This window comes from Lemur catta, chromosome 1 (genome assembly GCF_020740605.2).
Source record: "Lemur catta isolate mLemCat1 chromosome 1, mLemCat1.pri, whole genome shotgun sequence".
NCBI lineage: Eukaryota > Metazoa > Chordata > Mammalia > Primates > Lemuridae > Lemur > Lemur catta.
Genome location: NC_059128.1, coordinates 2269922 through 2288022, shown reverse-complemented (window position 1 = coordinate 2288022; position 18101 = coordinate 2269922). Strand labels below are relative to the sequence as shown.

At 45.0% G+C, this 18101-nt stretch overlaps 1 protein-coding gene across 17 annotated transcripts in view; it reads left to right on the top strand.

Annotated features, from left to right (window-relative positions):
• KLC1 (kinesin light chain 1) overlaps positions 1-18101 on the top strand; it is a 59882-nt gene that overhangs the window by 24458 nt on the left and 17323 nt on the right. For 9 of the 17 annotated variants that reach the window (XR_006736968.1, XR_006736966.1, XR_006736963.1 and 6 more), the window contains exons 4-13: positions 292-370; positions 810-1035; positions 4825-4912; positions 5525-5626; positions 8872-9045; positions 9188-9287; positions 13857-13906; positions 13994-14061; positions 15556-15664; positions 16561-16722. Coding sequence is in view for 10 of the 17 variants with exons in the window: in XM_045559994.1 (XP_045415950.1) it covers positions 292-370; positions 810-1035; positions 4825-4912; positions 5525-5626; positions 8872-9045; positions 9188-9287; positions 13857-13906; positions 13994-14061; positions 15556-15664; positions 16561-16722 (1158 nt within the window). In the remaining 7 variants the exon portion in view is untranslated. The remainder of the gene's footprint in view (positions 1-291; positions 371-809; positions 1036-4824; positions 4913-5524; positions 5627-8871; positions 9046-9187; positions 9288-13856; positions 13907-13993; positions 14062-15555; positions 15665-16560; positions 16723-18101) is intronic. The other 8 variants (XR_006736970.1, XR_006736965.1, XM_045560004.1 and 5 more) reach the window with 2 other exon arrangements.

The following is an 18101-nucleotide window of genomic DNA, read 5'->3' as shown; positions in this document are numbered from 1 at the left end:
ATTTTGTTAAACCCCGGCCTGCATTTAAGTACTTGTGTCTAGTCAAGCAAGCTTTTTATCACTCCTGATTAAACTGGTAGATAAGCCAAATGGTGGAGGATCCTACCCTGATGTTAAAAACTGATAATCTTATCTAAGATGTTTACTTAAAATGAATTTACTGTTACCGGGATGTTAAAAACTGATAATCTTATCTAAGATGTTTACTTAAAATGAATTTACTGTCAAAGAGTTTCGGGATGGGATGTATAGTGCTTGTCAGATGAAGGGTGTTCTGGGTCTGTTTTACAGGAGGACAAGGACACGGATTCTACCAAAGAGCCTCTGGACGACCTTTTCCCCAATGATGAAGATGACCCAGGACAAGGCAGTGAGTGACGGGGGAGTGTCCCACGTGCCGTAGGAAGGTGGTGACTGGTGGGAGCCTCAGCACGTGTAGCCTGCCTTGTGGAAGCAGGAGCACAGCAGGATTGATTTTTGTTTTCCAGGAGAATTTAAAACAGTTTTTGTTTGTTGGGATGTAAGAGTATGATAGAGCAGACGCATGCACAGTTTGGCCACCGCCAGAGGAAAGAAGTCAGAATTACTTTATTCTCCTGGTTTACTGGTGCCAAGAGAAGTCCCATGGTGCTATCAGCGGACATGGCGCCATCCCTGACAAGTTAGCACTGGTATCTTGCTTGCCCAGGCAGTTCTAGGAAAAGATTCAAACACCATCAGGGCCAAAGCTAGTGAAGACAGTTGTTCAGGGACGGACAGGCGCTGATGGTGTTGTCTCAGAGCCGCTGAAGTGCCCTCTCTCCGTGCAGTCCAGCAGCAGCACAGCAGTGCGGCCGCCGCAGCGCAGCAAGGCGGCTACGAGATCCCCGCGCGGCTGCGCACGCTCCACAACCTGGTGATCCAGTACGCCTCCCAGGGGCGCTACGAGGTGGCCGTGCCCCTCTGCAAGCAGGCGCTGGAGGATCTGGAGAAGACGTCGGGACACGACCACCCCGATGTGGCCACCATGCTCAACATCCTGGCCCTGGTGTACAGGCTAGTCCTTTCCATTTGTCTGTTGGGTTTCACCTGTGGACAATTTTTAACCAACTTACCCCTTAAAAATACTTATTTTTTTATGAATATGTATAAACTTTTTCAACCTTGTTATCTATTTTTCTTTAAACAGCCAAGGGTTAAACTCAAAATATTGAGTAAGCTCTGGGGCAAGGGCGTGGTGGAGTCAGGACAGACACTGCCTTTCTCCAGTAGCCCACGCAGACCTTTCTCTCTGGCCGTGCTGAGCCATCTACCCTTTTTCCAAAGACTCTGTACTGGCCTTCTTTTGTCTAGACGAGCCTTCCCACTTTGCCAGTATCCCTCCACTTTGAAGAAAGATATGCACTTTGACAAAAGATATTGGTCAGTATCCTTCCTAGGGCCTGGTTAACTCTGTCTCCTTCTAGAATTCAGGATTCCACTTGACCTTTGCCCTGTTTGTGTTCATCTCTGCTGAAGGGTGTGGGGGAGAGTGGAACAGAGGAGTTCCCTTGGCTGGGTGTCTAGAAGAGGGTTGGGGCCTGGAGGCAGGGCTGCCGGTTAGGGTTTCTGTGCAGTCTGGGGGGATGGGCTGGAGGAGGAGGAGTGGCACTGGAGAAATGCAGTAATACAGCTTTCTAAATGGAGAAGTGACTTCTTTTCTCTCTTTCTCTCTCTCTCTCTTTCTCTCTCTCTCTCTCTCTTTCCTTTCCTTCCTTCCTTTCCTTCCTTTCCTTTCTTTCCTTTCTTTCCTTTCTTTCTTTCTCTTTCTTTCCTTTCTTTCTTTCCTTCCTTCTTTCCTTCTTTCCTTCTTTCTTTCCTTTCTTCTTTCTTTCTTTCCTTCTTTCTTTCTTTCATTCCTTTCTTTCTTTCTGTCTTGCTTTTTCATCCAGGCTGGAGGGCAGTGGTGTGATCGTAGCTCACTGTAGCCTCCATCTTCTGGGCTCAAGTGATTATCCTGCCTCAGCCTCCCAGGTGGCTAGGAATACAGGCACGTGCCACTGTGCCTGGCTAATTTGAAAAGAACTTTTTGTAGAAATGGGGGTCTCACATGTTGCCCAGGCTGGTCCCAAAGTCCTGAGCTGAAGTGATCCTCCTGCCTTGCCCTCCCAAAGTGCTAGGATTATAGATACGAGCCACTGTGCCTGGCCTAGTGATTTCTTTAAAAAGAAAATTTTGAAAGTCAGTAAAATAAAGAAAAACACACAAAAGAGAAAATAAGCACTCGTAACAACACTTCTTAAAATCAGATAACAGCGTGGTCTTTTTCATGACTGCGTAGCACTCTGTTTACGAATATTCCCGAAATTTTTTGACCGTTTTTCTATTGATGGACATTTAGATTTCTTGGAAATTTTTACTGTAGGAATTCCTTAGTCACAGATATTTGCACTTAACATCTTAATAGATTATACTAAATTTCATTCCAAAGGAGTTTTTAAAAAAAATTTTATGTGTCTATTAACAGCATGGAAGGTTCTGGCCAACACTAGATATTGTTAATATAAATGAGTTAAATTAACATGACTGGGTTCTGTTGTTACATGAGAGCATGCACGGTCACACATGTCACTGGGCCAGGTGCGAGGGGTCTGGTAGCCTCACTTCGTCCCATGTTTTTCCCTAACACTACAGTGTGGGAGTTTACTCATGTTAGTAAAAGTCTGCAGGAAAATTGGTAGCTATTTATATATTCATACTGTGTTCCATCCTCCAACTGGACTTGCTCTTTATTTCATCATTCTTGTATTAAAGGACATTTAATTTTAAGTTTTTTATTTTTTGGCTATTAATGTTATACTGATGAACATCTTTATAAATTTTGTCCAAGATTCTAGATTTCTTTTTTTAGGATAAATTCCTAAGGCTGGTTAGAATATAAACGTTTGATAGTTTTTGATACCTACGCCATACTCCTTTTCAGAAAGGCAGTGCCACCTCACACTCGTGCTGCACTGTCACCAACCCGGGAGGGTCTCTCACTGTCGCCAGTGCAGGGGTACAGCATTAGTGGAGCATTGCTTTGTTTTGTTTTTAGAGACGGGTCACCCAGGCTGGAGTGCAGTAGTATCATAGCTCACTGTAACCTCCAACTCCTGGGCTCAAACAATCCTCCCACCTCAGCCTCCCAAGTGAGTAGTTGGGACTACAGGCGTGGACCACTGTGCACAGCTGATTTTTCTATTTTTGTAGAGATAAGGTCTTGCGTAATTGCTCAGGCTGGTCTTATTTAACTCTTGGCCTCAAGCAATCCTCCCGCCTCAGCCTCCCAAAGTGCTGGGATTGCAGGTGTGAGCCACCATGCCCAGCCAGCATTGTGTTTTAATTTGTATTTATTTGCTTATATATTTTTAATCATTTGTTTCATGTGAATTTTCTGTTATCTTGCCCGTTTTTCTATTAGGATTTTAATGCTTATGATATTATACTTTTGTTTTCATTTCTACTTTGAATTTCCTGGTGGGCTTGTTAAATCACAATGTTCCGGGACCCACTTCCAGAGTTCCTGATTCAGCAGGTCTGGGGTAGGTCTAGGTTTCTAGTAAGTTCCAGTTGAAGTTGATTGCTGTTGGGTTGGGGCCACACCTGAGAACTACTGCTAATTAATAGTTACAGACATTTTATGACATGTCATAGTTTACAAAAGTGTTTAGGATACCTTGTCTCATTTAGTTCTCACAACACTCTTAGGTAGTTTTGTTTTTTTAATTGCATTTACCACTTTTTGAAACTTTATTTTGTACTTGCTGTCTTTCACAAAAGGTTTGAGGCAGCTCACGGTGTTTAATAGGATGATTGAATCTAAAATCCCAACAGTATATATGGCCAGAATTAGTATGTTTCAGAGGTTCTGGAACACTTGTTAACCCTTCTCGAGTTCTGCCAGGCAAAGCCTTGCTGGGTAGCTGTTGCTACTCAGTTGAGAAATATGTGTCATAAGCTTCAAAAGAAAGTACTTGTTTGTAGTCACATAATTAGCAAGTAGCACATTTCAACTGAGAGGGTCTGGGTCTGGGGTGTTTCTGTTTTACCACAGTCCAAAAAGATCCTTTATTCCTCCTTACTCAAGAAAATGGTGGCAAATTTGATACCAAATTAAGCCACTGAAAGGTATTTTTGTTCACTGTTTTTTAAAAAGGCTTTTTCAGTATGTATGTAGCCTATCATTATCTTATCTAGTTCGCACAGCAACACCGAGTTAGGGAATAGACTTGCTGTATAGAGGGGGAGGCTGGGACTGCAGGGTGTCACGGCATGTGCCCAGAGCCACAGCCCTTCACTGGCAGTGCCTGGGCGCAGACACGGGGATCGGTTCTCTCTGATACCAGATGCAGGCTCTGTGTGTTCTAGATCGCTGTGCTTACTCTGTGCCAGGCAGCGGGCAGGGGCTGCGGTGTGGGGACGTTCGTCCAGTGGTCTGGACGGGAGGGCAGCGGGCAGGGGCTGCGGTGTGGGGACGTTCGTCCAGTGGTCTGGACGGGAGGGCAGCGGGCAGGGGCTGTGGTGTGGGGACGTTCGTCCAGTGGTCTGGACGGGAGGGCAGCGGGCAGGGGCTGTGGTGTGGGGACGTTCGTCCAGTGGTCTGGACGGGAGAGAGACACGCTCAGAGCTAGTCAGGCCTGATTCCAGGGCTCACCTCACCAGTACATTTTTTGATGAATTTTCTTCCAATCTTTTTTTCCTATACATAGTTTTTTTTTTAAATAGTTGAAGCTTAACTTTTTTATTTCTGTAGTTCTAAAATTATATTTTAAAAAAATGTATGAATTTATGTCTAAAACACTTAATGTGTGTTTTTCAATTTAGGGATCAAAACAAGTACAAGGACGCAGCCAACCTACTGAATGACGCCTTGGCCATCCGTGAAAAGACACTGGGCAAAGATCATCCTGCGGTTTGTATATCTAGTTCTTTCATTCTTTTTATATTTTATTTCCCCATCTGCTTCTTTTATCCAACTCATTCTAATATTAAACTCAGCAGGGAAAGTTTAAGAACTGCCTTTCCCCTAGACGGACAGGTAGGGTCTTCAGCCGCCACGCCGGTGGGAGCCGCATGTGGACGGCTCTGCTCTGCAGCCTGTGCCGCTGCACCGAATTTGTTTATAGTCGCACCTCAGGCGGATCAGCTACTGAGTGTTTTGATCCTAAATCAAATTGCATGTACTTTCAGAAATTTTTTTCTGAAGAATTTATATTGTCTCTTTATTAAAATCTGGTTAATTTACATACAGATCTGTTTTGGGTGGCTTTGTGGCTTCCAAGGAAATAAAAAAAAATTAAGATCCTGTTGTTGCTGATGATTTGTTTAATTTTAGTATTCTGCAGCGTTACCTCGTGTAATTGGTAGTATAGTGAATCGCTTTTTTCCTTTTAACTGGTTATATTGTTTTATCCAGTTGAGAGTGCTTTACTGTACGTAGCGAGTGTAAGTGAATTTGTGATGTGTAAATGTACTTTGTTTTGTTATCTTTTACCGTTCTTAGTTGTGCCCTCTGTGTTGGTAGGTGGCGGCCACTTTGAATAACCTCGCAGTCCTCTATGGGAAGCGAGGGAAGTACAAGGAAGCCGAGCCCTTGTGCAAACGAGCCCTGGAGATCAGAGAAAAGGTACCAGAGGACACAGGATTCTCCTTCTCTGAGATTGAGTTTTCTTGTGTTTTTTAAAAAATATTTCAGTTTTAGGTTTTGAGAAATGACCACTGTGATCATTTGCTGAAAATAACTCATGTAATAGGGGAGACAGCCCACAAAACAAGGCCAGACTGACCCGTACAGGTCCATGTGTAAGACCCAGTTATGAGGAACGTGCATTCTGACAGGTGCAGTTCTGAGGCTGTGCCCTCCCGAGCCTGGTGTGGCCTGGAAATGACTCTCATTGAAGAATTTCTAAGGACGAGAGGTGGAAAGCCTGGGGCATTACATTTGACAGTGGGATATGTGCTTGTCAGTGAGGAAAACATTACAGTTTAAAAATAAATTCATCGGGCCAGATGAGGTGGCTCACACCTATAATCCTAGCACTTTGGGAGGCGAGAGGATTACTTTAGGTCAGGAGTTTGAGACCAGCCTGAGCAAGAGCAAGACCCTATCTTGACAAAAAATAGAAAAATTGGCCAGGCATGGTGTTACACACCTGTAGTCCCAGCTACTCGGAAGGCTGAGGCAGAAGGATCGTTTGAGCCCAGGAGTTGGAGGTTGCTGTGAGCTAGGATGATGTCACTGCACTCTAGCCTGGGCAACAGGGCAAGACCCCATCTCAAAAGAAACAACAAAAAAAATCACATATGCTTTATGAAGCTTAAAAAATGAAATAATTATTTTCAGATCTACAGATTAACTCAGAGCTATAGATTAAGTCAATGGCGTGCATATTTTATTTTATCTTTTAAAAGGAAAAGCAATTTTACTATTATGTATTTATCATGTACAGATACTTCATTGAGGAAAAACTGCACCATAGAACACTATGTAATCCATGGTGGTTATGATTGTGTCTTTGTACATTCATATTAGTCTTAGGAAGACATAATGAGCCGTTGTCAGTAGACAACCATGACCCAAATTTTGTGACAGAGTTCCAGAGAGGGGAACTTATTAATGCCTTTGGGAAAGATGGAGAGGGTTGAGAATGGAAGACGAGAGCTCAGAGAGAAATGAGGTGGTGACTGTCCCAGGAATTACTTCTTATTGCTGACCTCTGAGTAGCAGAAGTTTCTGGTTTTCCATGTCATTCATATGATTAATTCTTGGTCTAGATTCCTTCAGGTAAGTGTTCTTACATGTAGATGTAGCTACTGCCCCATGACATCTCTTTGGAGAGTGTCTGGCAGGGCCCGAATGCAGTGAAGCACCGAACTTAGCACCAACTCAGACTCTTGAGTAACATCAGCAAAATGGTCATTATCATCAAATGCAAACAACTCATAGACCATAAACTCAGGTGTATAAGGAGTGTAACACTCTTTTCTATAGCTCCACTTAATTTCTGATTTAAATTACCCCTTTTGTGTGGCTGGCAGGGGGGAAAAGGGACAAAAATTAAACAGAAATTCAATGCTGCAAAGGACCCCCTCACTTACCTACCCATCTGTGTTGTTTGTGATGCTGTGGTGTGGGCATTTAGTACCAGCTGTTACAGTTTACGGTAATTAGGTGTTGGGACAATATAACTTGTCCATTTCGGCAGTTCTATGTGTGATTGTTCAGATGTTACAGAGATTCGGGTATCAGGTGTGGCCCATGATCTTTTATCTTGGTATTTTTTGTGATATTTATTAGTGATACTTCCAGATTAGTCCCTTAATTTTGAGCCCTATGGTGAGGAACTGGGGAGAGAAAACGGACAGGGGCTCACCGTCAGACTGCGCAGGCGCTGTGTTATCATGCTGTCCTCTGCAGGGTGTTTACGAAACAGTGGTCAGATGTGAGTGTTCTGGGCTTAAATCAGGGACAGGCCAGAAGTGTCGCATGAAGGATTAGGAGCTGTGTGAGTTGATCTGCCAGATTCATTTATGTGTTTGCTCTTCCATGCATTCAGAGCCCCCTGCTTAGTTAGAGTTGGTGGTTTACAAATCAGATACAGTCCCTTCCACTAGAGCACAGCCCACCAGACAGAACTCGGCCGCAGGGTGCATCAGCCTGTAGGACAGAGTCCTGGGAGAGTAGGAATCCCGGCGTCTCCGGGTCCAGGGCTTGGGGGCCCTGGGACATAGCTTCCCAGAGAAGGTCAGTGTTTAAACTGCATCTTGAATGACTGAGTTTAAAAGTTTCCTAGGCAGGGAGAGGTAGGGAATGCAGAAAGGGGCAGCTTGCCTCCCCGGGACTACATATGTAAAGGCACAAAGTGGAGGAAACGAATCACTGGTTCAAGGCACTGAGGGGACTGAGCGTGGTGGCTCCCACCTGTAGTCCCAGCACTTTCGGAGGCTGAGGTGGGTGGATCACTTGAGGCCAGGAGTTTGAGACCAGCCTGGGCAACATCTTGAGACCCTGGCTCTACAGAAAAAATTTAAAAAATGAGCCAAGCGTGGTGGTGCACACCTATAGTCCTAGCTACTTGGGAGGCCGAGGCAGGAGGATCATGTAAGCCCAGGAGTTTGAGGTTTTACTGCACCATGGTCGGCCACTGCACTCCAGCTGGGGTGACAGAGCAAGACCCTGTCTCTTAAAAAAAAAGAAAAGAAAGGTACTAGAGTAGTAGGTTAGGTTTATTCATCCATCTGCGTGCCAGGCACCTTCTAGATGGCAAAGACGGACAGTTTATACCCTTGGGGCTTATGTGTTGAGTGGGTGTGAGTCAGGCAGTGAAGGACAATCAAGGTCGTGTTGGGTAGTGATTCTGGTAAGAGAGAATGAGCAACCAGGTGACCTGCTTGTGAGCTTACTTGGTGGGGCGAGGCCTCCCTTACCTGGGATGCTGGGAGGTCCCCTCCCTCTGAGGGGACTGAAGAGAGCCCTGAAGGGTTAGTAGCAGGGAGGGCTAGGAGAGGAGTGTCTGAGCAGCGAGTCTGGACTCTTCCAGAACTTGGCAATGAAACTAACACAGCCTTTATAAAACCCAGTTTCCTCATCTTCAAAATGTGCATAATAATCGTACGTACCCACCATGCAGGATTCCTGTAAGAACTGCACAACTTAAAGCAGTTAAAGAAAATTAGCACAGTCCCTTCCCTCCCCTCGAGAATGAGAATTTGATAAATTCTGGTTATTTTTATTATTACACAGCTTGGGAGCCATTTAGGGATTTTAATCCTGGAAGTAGCACAGTTCTGTTAGTTTCAGAAAGCTCCTTCCAACAGCAGGGTGGAGAGCGAAACCAGTGCGTGGTTCTCATGCAGTGTTTTCATTTCCAGGTACTGGGAAAGGATCACCCTGATGTCGCTAAGCAGTTAAATAACTTGGCCTTGCTGTGCCAGAACCAGGGCAAGTATGAGGAGGTGGAGTACTATTATCAAAGAGCCCTCGACATCTACCAGACGAAACTGGGGCCCGATGACCCCAACGTGGCCAAGACCAAAAATAACCTGGTATGTTGTCAGCGGCGCAGCTCCAGGGGTGCAGCCAGCGTGCTTCTTCCCAAAATCCAAGCGTTTCGTAATTTAACCTGTAGATTAAAATGTGTGTTTTATTTACACAAAAAGGATACTAAATATTCTATTTTATTTGAAGGCATCCTGCTATCTGAAACAAGGAAAGTTCAAGCAAGCAGAGACACTGTACAAAGAAATTCTCACCCGTGCCCATGAAAGGGAGTTCGGTTCTGTAGATGGTAAGAAATATACTCCTATTTCTAAGCAGATTTAATTGTTTACTACATTAAAAGTAGTGATTTCCAACTGGAACTTGGTAATACCCAGGTTATCACAAGATATATTTTTAAAGTTTTAATTGTTTAAAAAGGTTTTCTTGGCCAGGCGCGGTGGCTCACGCCTGTAATCCTAGCCCTCTGGGAGGCCGAGGCGGGTGGATCGCTGTGGTGGCGCATGCCTGTAGTCCCAGCTACTCGGGAGGCTGAGGCAGGAGGATCGCTTAAGCCCAGGAGTTTGAGGTTGCTGTGAGCTAGGCTGACGCCACGGCACTCACTCTAGCCTGGGCAACAAAGTGAGACTCTGTCTCAAAAAAAAAAAAAAAAAAAAAAAGGTTTTTTTAGCGATGAGGTCTTGCTATGTTGCCCAGGCCAGTCTTGAACACCTGGCCTCAAGTGATCCTCACACCTTGGCCTCCCGAAGTGCTGGGGTTATAGGCGTGAGCCACTGCGCCTGGCCATTCAATATAGAATTTTATTTGAATGTTCGAAACAGTTTTCCAAGTAGTGCTTAGAAGAGTGGACACGGCACAGGCTGAGCATTCATTCCCTCTCTCGCTCATTTGTCCGTTTATGGCTCAGTCAGTGCTCGCACACGCCTCTGTAGTGCCGTGCCCGGCGTCACCAGTGACTCAGGAGAGCAGCTGGTGGGGAGGCTCTGGGCCCTCACGTGGTTTCTTTCCGTGCTGCCTCTCTCCGGAGTCTGTGCTTGCTTCAGGCTCCGGCTAAGTCCACTAACCCCAGGCCTCCATGGAGGCACCGTGCTGTCAGGGATTGTGCTGCGAGTCAGGGGTTCTCAAAGGGTGGCCCGGAGCCAGCAGCTGGGCGCCCTTGGGAGCCTGTCAGACGAGCCTGCCGGGTTGTCTCCCTCTGTTGAGGAGCCAGGGCTGCCTGTCGTTAAGTGCTTCGTCCACAGACTTCCACAGAATTTAAATTGCTCCATCAAAAATATTTGTGTTAATTTTTTTCTCTATGAGTTATTACATAAGGCATTCAGAATGAGGACATTTGTTGCTAATGTGTAGGAGACCTCAGAATGTGGAGGGAAAGAGGTGTTTTGGCTAATTTTTATATAAATACATACATATATACCAGCAGTCCCCAACCTTTTTGGCACCAGGGACCGTTTTCATGGAACATAATTTTTCCATGGATGGGGAGGGAGAGATGGTTTGGGTATGATTCAAGTACATTACATTTATTGTGTATTTTATTTCTATTATTATTACATTGTAATATATAGTAAAATAATTATGTAACTCACTATAGCTTATATACAGCACACACAAACATACACATACCCACATATACACATATACATACATACACGTACATATATACACACATGCATTCACATATACACAGTCACACACACATGTACACATATATACATACACCTATATACACATAAATACATATATGCACATATGTATACATGTATACACATACACTCACATACATGCACATATATTTTTGTCCACTGAGATGTATTATTAGTATGAATGTATTATGTCCCTAGAAAAATAATCCCAGGGCCAGGCTCGGTAGCTCATGCCTGTAATTCCAGCTTTTGGGGGGGTCCAAGGTGGGAGGATTGCTTGAGCCCAGGCATTTGAGACTAGCCTGAGTAACATGGGGAGACGTGGTCTCTATAAGAATAAAAGAATCCCAGGATTTCCCTTCCTGTGTGTTTCCTTTTGGCTCTTTGTGGTCCGAGATGCCAGCTGAGGTTGTCAGTACAATGAAGCCAAACAGACAAGACGGAAGCAAATTATTCTGTTCCCTGGAAAGAGGGTTAATTTTTTTCCTTTATAGAGCATTTCTAGAAACCACTTTTGAGAAATCTTTCAAAAATGTATTTTTTTCCTCTCTTAACAAGTGGAGCAGTAGATACCTTTTACTATCAGAATATGGCAGTGCCTCGGGTTCTGTGCTCAAAGTACGGAACAGCTCACCTGCAGGCTTGCCCTGGGCAGAGGCTTTCTGTGTTGTAGGGACTCCAGGCCAGCTCCTTCATGCTGCTTCTCAAAACTTCTGTTAGGGTCAACCTGTTTCCTTGTGATTTGCTAAAAATAGTGGGATGGAGTACAGTTAATTGGGTTCTAGTTAAAAGCAGTTTTTAAATACTCATATTTTTGCTCCATGAAACATAGGGCAGAAAGGCCTTTTTTCCCTTAGGTCAGGTGCAAATGTGTCCTGTTGTGGTTTCAGTTCATGACCTTCAGTGTCACATTGGCTTTCTGTTGCTCAGAGTGTATTGTATTGAATCAATGACCTGGTTGGTTGTCACGACATCAAGCTATGTTAACTGTGAAATTATACTTGTATCCTAGCTCGAGAATCTGTTTAGTAGGTATAATTAAAGCTACACTAAATAACAGGGCTAATAAGTTTTAAATACGTTCCCCTATTTATTTATTTATTTACATTTTTAGAGACAGGGTCTTACTCTGTCACCCACGCTGAGTGCAGTGGGACGATCATAGCTCATCACAGCCTCGAGCTCCTAGGCTCAGGTGATCCTCACGTAGCTACTCATGCCTTCTGAGTAGCTCAGACTACCGGTGCCCGCCACTATACTTGGTTAATTTTCTAAAAATTTTTCTGTAGAGACAGAGTCTCACTATGTTATCCAGGCTAGTCTCCAACTCCTGGCCTCAAGTGATCCTCTGGCCTCAGCCTCCCAAAGTGCTGGGATTACAGCATAAGACATCTCACCTGGCCTAAACAATATTCATTCTTTTAAAACCAGTATTTTAAAACTTTTGTAGTTTCATTCATGTCCAATGACATGACCAGTAATAATAATAATACTTAATGTTTATTAAGCTCTTGACAATGTATCAGTCACTAAGCTAAGCAGTTTAACACTTTTTTTTTTTTTTTTTGAGACAGAGTCTCACTCTGTTGCCCAGGCTAGAGTGCCATGGCGTCAGCCTAGCTCACAGCAACCTCAAACTCCTAGGCTTAAGCAATCCTCCTGCCTCAGCCTCCCGAGTAGCTGGGACTACAGGCATGTGCCACCATGCCCAGCTAATTTTTTCTATATATTTTTAGTTGTCCAGCTATTTTCTTTCTGTTTTTTTAGTAGAGATGGGGTCTCGCTCTTGCTCAGGCTGGTCTCGAACTCCTGAGCTCAAACGATCCTCCTGCCTCGGCCTCCCAGAGTGCTGGGATTACAGGTGTGAGCCACCACGCCCTGCCCAGTTTAACACATTAAGTGCCATGTGAGTTGTATTTAACTCACACTAGTTTTGAGCCTGGGCCTTGTGAAGCATATGTGACTCACATATCTCTTTACGTATAGCCGTGTGAATTATTTTTCAAGTTGCATACAACTCAAGCACAGAAAACAGTAAAAAATAAACTTTTCATTAAATTAGAAAGGATCATTTTGTTTTTGAAGTTTTTATTCTATTTTTGTAACAAAACCCCATGGCCCCAAGGAAAAAAAATTTTTTTTTCTATTGTGGCAGTCAATGTGTTAAATGTGCGATCTCACATAACTTTCACAGCAGTCCTGTGATGTAGGTCAAACATTACCCCATTTCAGAACAAAGACACCACAAACTGTAAGTGACTTGTCTGTGGTTAGGCAGCTGAGAAGTGGTGGACTGGGATTGTGTGTGGGTCTCTGTCCGTAGTCCATAACAAATCCTCACTGCAGGAAACCTAGGAAATTCACACAGAGATAAGAACATGAAACTCACCTAAATCCATTAACATTTTAAATATCTTTCCTTCCTTCCATACCTATTGATTTACATAATTGAAACCGTACTCTACATATAATCATGTATACTGCTTATTTTCTTTACATTTTTTAGCACATGTACTTTTCATGTCATAAAAATATTTTCATAAACGTCCTTTTTTAGACTGCTTTTTTCTCCATGGCATGGGTACTTTGGTTGTCTAGAAACTTGGTTGAGGGGCATGTGGCAGTGTTCTGAGAATTTTAAAAAACTTTAAAGGAATATGGATTTGTATCTTTTCTACTTATGCTCCAAACATCTTACTGAACTTTGGTTTAATGCTAGGTTGCTCAAATCCTAAATACTTCCGGGTGTTATTTGAGGATCTAGCCTTTAAAAATTTACATCATAGTCCCTAGCGTTTTCCAGGGTTGGACAGTTGCTTCCCCTGTCCAGGGTCTTTGACTCTGCACCTGGTGTCCAGGGCGAGGTGCGAACTGCTGCCTCTGACTTGTTGCTTGGTGTCCGGTCTGTCTTCCGTAGGCTTCCTCATCTGGTGGGAACGTTATCTGTCCAAGTTCTGAGAGGTAATATCTAAGAAGGATCATACAAAAAAACCAAAACAAAAACCTTGCAATCCTTGATGCTTAACAACTTCTGTTCTACTTAATGGGTTCTTATCATGTTTCAGTCTATAGTACAAGTTGAGTATCCCTTATCTGAAATGCTCCAAAATTTGAAACTTTTCTGAGCACAGACTTGATACTCATTGGAGTGTTTTGGATTTCAGAATTTTATATTTGGGATGCTCAACCTGTATGAATTTTTTTTTCCCTAGATGAAAATAAACCCATTTGGATGCATGCTGAAGAAAGAGAAGAATGCAAAGTAAGAATATGCCATTTTGAGATTTTCTAAATTGGATATACTGCATTCAAGATAATTACTAATTTGAACTTATCTGTTATAATTTAGGGAAAGCAGAAGGACGGGACATCTTTTGGCGAGTACGGCGGCTGGTACAAAGCCTGCAAGGTCGACAGGTATGTCTGTGGTTCTGTCCATTAGTACTACTTTGTCCAAGGATAACTACCTAATTGCAGGAAAAGGAGATACCTAAATAAGGAAAAGAGTTTTGTTTTTTTTTTTTTGAGACAGAGTCTTACTTTGTTGCCTGGGCTAGAGTGAGTGCCGTGGCGTCAGCGTAGCTCACAGCAACCTCAAACTCCTGGGCTTAAGCGATCCTCCTGCCTCAGCCTCCCGAGTAGCTGGGACTACAGGCATGCGCCACCATGCCCGGCTAATTTTTTCTATATATATTTTTAGTTGTCCAGATAATTTTTATTTCTATTTTTAGTAGAGACGGGGTCTCGCTCAGGCTGGTCTCGAACTCCTGACCTCGAGCTATCCACCTGCCTCGGCCCCCCGGAGGGCTGAGATTACAGGCGTGAGCCACTGCGCCTGGCCAGGAGAAGAGTTTTAAGGCAGCCGCGTAGCAGGCTCCTGGCAGGTGTGCCAGTGGATGGGAGGCCAGCCCTCAGCAACACGCAGAGACACGGGCCGCACACGCCCAGCATTGCCTTGCCGCCTGTGGGCCCTCCACGCGCTGCAGAGGGAAGGGGAAGCCCCTCCGAGGCCAGCCCCTGGGAGCCCTGCCTCCCGAGCCTCGAGCCTGTGCTCCCCACCCCACACACTATGCTCTGTGACAGCCGCTGTCCCTTGGGCTGAGTGGCACACACCTTGCCTTTTTCCAGTCTTAACTTTCCTCATCCTTTGAGACTCAACTTACTGTTCATTTATTTCAGGAAAGTGAACCCTAGTTTGGAATAAATGCCCCTCCCCTGGGTTCCCATAGCTCTTACCGTAATATATTAAATTTACATCTTTTCTTCCTCCCACTGTTGTGTAGTTGACCAGAGACGTGGAGGATAGCTTCTTTATTTCGGCACCTAAAGTGCCTGTCACCAGTAAGAGAAAACAATCTCTCAAAGCACCTATTTAAACTAAAATGAATCTAGGTTTACTTCTAATTTTTTAGCAAGTCTGTGCTGTCAAGGACGCAGAGACGTGACTGTCCTGCCCACCATCTGCTTAGGGCTCCCTCGCACGGGAGGCACCGGCCTCTGCCCTCAGACCCCGTTGACAGTGAGGTTCTGGTTTGCTCCGCTTTCACCTCCACTTGTGGAGAGATGGGAGCTTGTGAAAAGCAACGTTAAAAACACCGTCCTTGTTTCTGCTGGGCACAGACGAAGTGCTGTCTCTGGGGGAAGCATGCTGTTCCCCAGACAGACATTTCTGTTGACAGAGTGGCCAGTGGGCTGTGAGACCTGTGTGAAGCGTGGGGTCAGCACGGCACTGGGAGGCAGGGCTGCTGGGGTGGAAGACGGCTTTAAAGTTCACAGTTGAGAACAGTACCAGGGAAAGTGAAAATGTGCTCTGAGCAGCCCACGTCCCGCAGGCCCTGAGACTGTGCTGTCGGTGGTGGTTGCTCTGAAGCTTCCACTTGGCAGTTCTGTTTGTCATGTGCTTCCTTACAGTCCCACTGTCACGACGACTCTAAAGAACCTGGGGGCACTCTATCGACGGCAGGGCAAATTCGAAGCTGCAGAGACGTTGGAAGAAGCTGCCATGAGGTCGCGCAAACAGGTAAGTCACGCCTTCTGTCTTTGACCCGTCAGAGCTTTGAATTTATGACTCTCTTTTACATGACTTTTATTGAAAGGCTGATTTAGAAACACAAAATCTTGAATATTTTAGTTTGTACAAATAAGTTATATTGTTTCAAAAACCTTTAACATGACACCAAAAGCCTGGACAGCAAAAGAAAAACGGGATCAGCTGGATTCACCAAAGTAAGCTTGTGTGTCCAAGGCACCTTCAAGAAAGTGAAAGGACAGCCTACACACTAGACAGAAGTATTTGCGAATCATTTATCTGATAAAGGTCTAGTATCTAGACAAGAAGACAACACAATTAAAAATGAGCAAGGGGCATGAGTAGACGTTTGTGATGACGGTGACAAGGCAGACAGGCGCGTGAGCAGGCAGACGCCCAGCACCCTAGTCCCAGGGAAACGCTCGCTGAAACCACAGCGAGATACTCAACTGCCTGACGCCTACCAGGGCGGCTGTGATAAAAAACAAGACTTTGGAAAAACAAATGGAAAATCACAAGTATTGAGGAAGAGGTAGAGAAAGTGGAACCCTCGTAATTCATGGCTGGTGGGAATGTAAAATGTGGAAAAAAGTGTGGTGGTTCGTCAGAAAGGTAAACTCGGAATTACCACGTGACCCGGCAGTTCCTGTCCTAGAGACGCATCAGAACTGACACAGGTGTGTGCGCATAGCCCGCACCTGTCGCTGTCCGCCAGCCCCGCCCTACCTTCCACCCTCACCCCCAGGGGAACCACGATTCTGATTTTTTTTTCCTGTAGTGATTAAGAACTGATATTTTTTTTCCTAGTGAAGTTTAAATGTCTCAGAAATACTTAAGAAAACTTAGGTGCTAATGGGTCAAACTGTTCTCCCCCGCCCGGCTCACAGGGTCTTGACAATGTTCACAAACAGAGAGTGGCCGAAGTGCTGAATGACCCTGAGAACATGGAGAAGCGGAGGAGCCGGGAGAGCCTCAACGTGGACGTGGTCAAGTACGAGAGCGGCCCTGACGGAGGGGAGGAAGTGAGTATGAGCGTAGAGTGGAACGGGGTAAGTACAGTACACAGCTGGCACGCGCGGGAGGCTCGCTCTGCCACGGCAGCCCTGCCCGGCCTCCTCCTGTCTCACTCGCTGACGTTCTCCTTCTCTCACATTAAGTGCCGTTAAGCTTTCTGTGAGTTCTTCACGTCTGCTAAAGCTGAGGTCTGTTACTTGTCCGAAGTGGTCATTTTCTTCGTAGGAGTCCATGAGAGCTGTTTGGCTTAACTCGGAGCACTCACATGCTGATTGAGTGTCCTGGCTACTTAGGGCATGCCCCACCCTCTGGTTTCACTGTAATCTTGGGAGCAGGTAACTAACTGGCTTCTGTAACTCACCCGTTCCATTCTAACACCAGTGCTTCTAACCCCACTGACCAGGCAGCCTGGATTTTGTTAGACTTAGTTAAAATGCTGTTGAAATGGAATTCGTTTTTAGAAAAGAACCGCTCAGAAACGTTAGGGTGGCTGCTCTGCTAGATGTCGAGTTTCTGCACTCGAGAGGGCATCCAGCAGTCAGCGCCTCGCACTTGCCGGCCGAGGATTTCCTGGTCCGGCCCACGTGCCGGTGTTTGAGACGGTCAGAGCTCCCGAGAGGCTGCGCAGGCTCTGCTCTGGGATTTGCCAGTTCTCCTCTGGGAATTCTGGCCACCACTGTTCATCCAGCCATTGCCAAAGAGCAGGTGGCCTTCTGGCCATCTTCCTAGTGAATTTTTATAACACATGTAATTTTTTTGTACATTGAGCTAGTGTCTTTGGAATTTTGCTTTTATTAGGAAGAGTTGCTGAACGTGGGATTTAACCCATCTGGGGCACTACTGATTTATTTTTGAAGATTTAGTAGTGCAGTTTGATTATTTGTATTGTATAGATGTTTTGCCAAATTATATAATAGTCTGGGCCTTCTTATAATCTGTCTTACTTTCTGAATTTATTTATTATTTAGGACTTTGCATAATGGTAGCAATTTGGTAGGAGCTAGTATTCTAAATAAACATTTTATAAAAAATGTGAGTAGCCAAAATTTCAGGGAGAACATTCTCTTGACTGTCTTTATCTGGCAGCTCTCTTGCTTTGGTTCTTTCTGTGCCAAGACAACCAATCAGCATCTGCTTTGCCCACTCAGCCCAGGTGGGTAGTAGTCCAAGGCCAAACTGACGCCCGACTGGTCCTTCCTCTGCCGCGTTCTGTCAGGACTGTGTACTGTGCTCTGCTCTGGGCTGCCGCGCCCCTGCATGCTCTTCCCAGAAGGGCCGGGCCCTTCTCCAGCCTCTGGAAGCCAGGATGCCCATTTTGATAACTTGAGTGAAGTTTTGGAGGAACTTTCCCTTGAGACAGTATTTCTAGGTCCACATTTACATGAAATCATATGATGATAAAATTACTGACAGC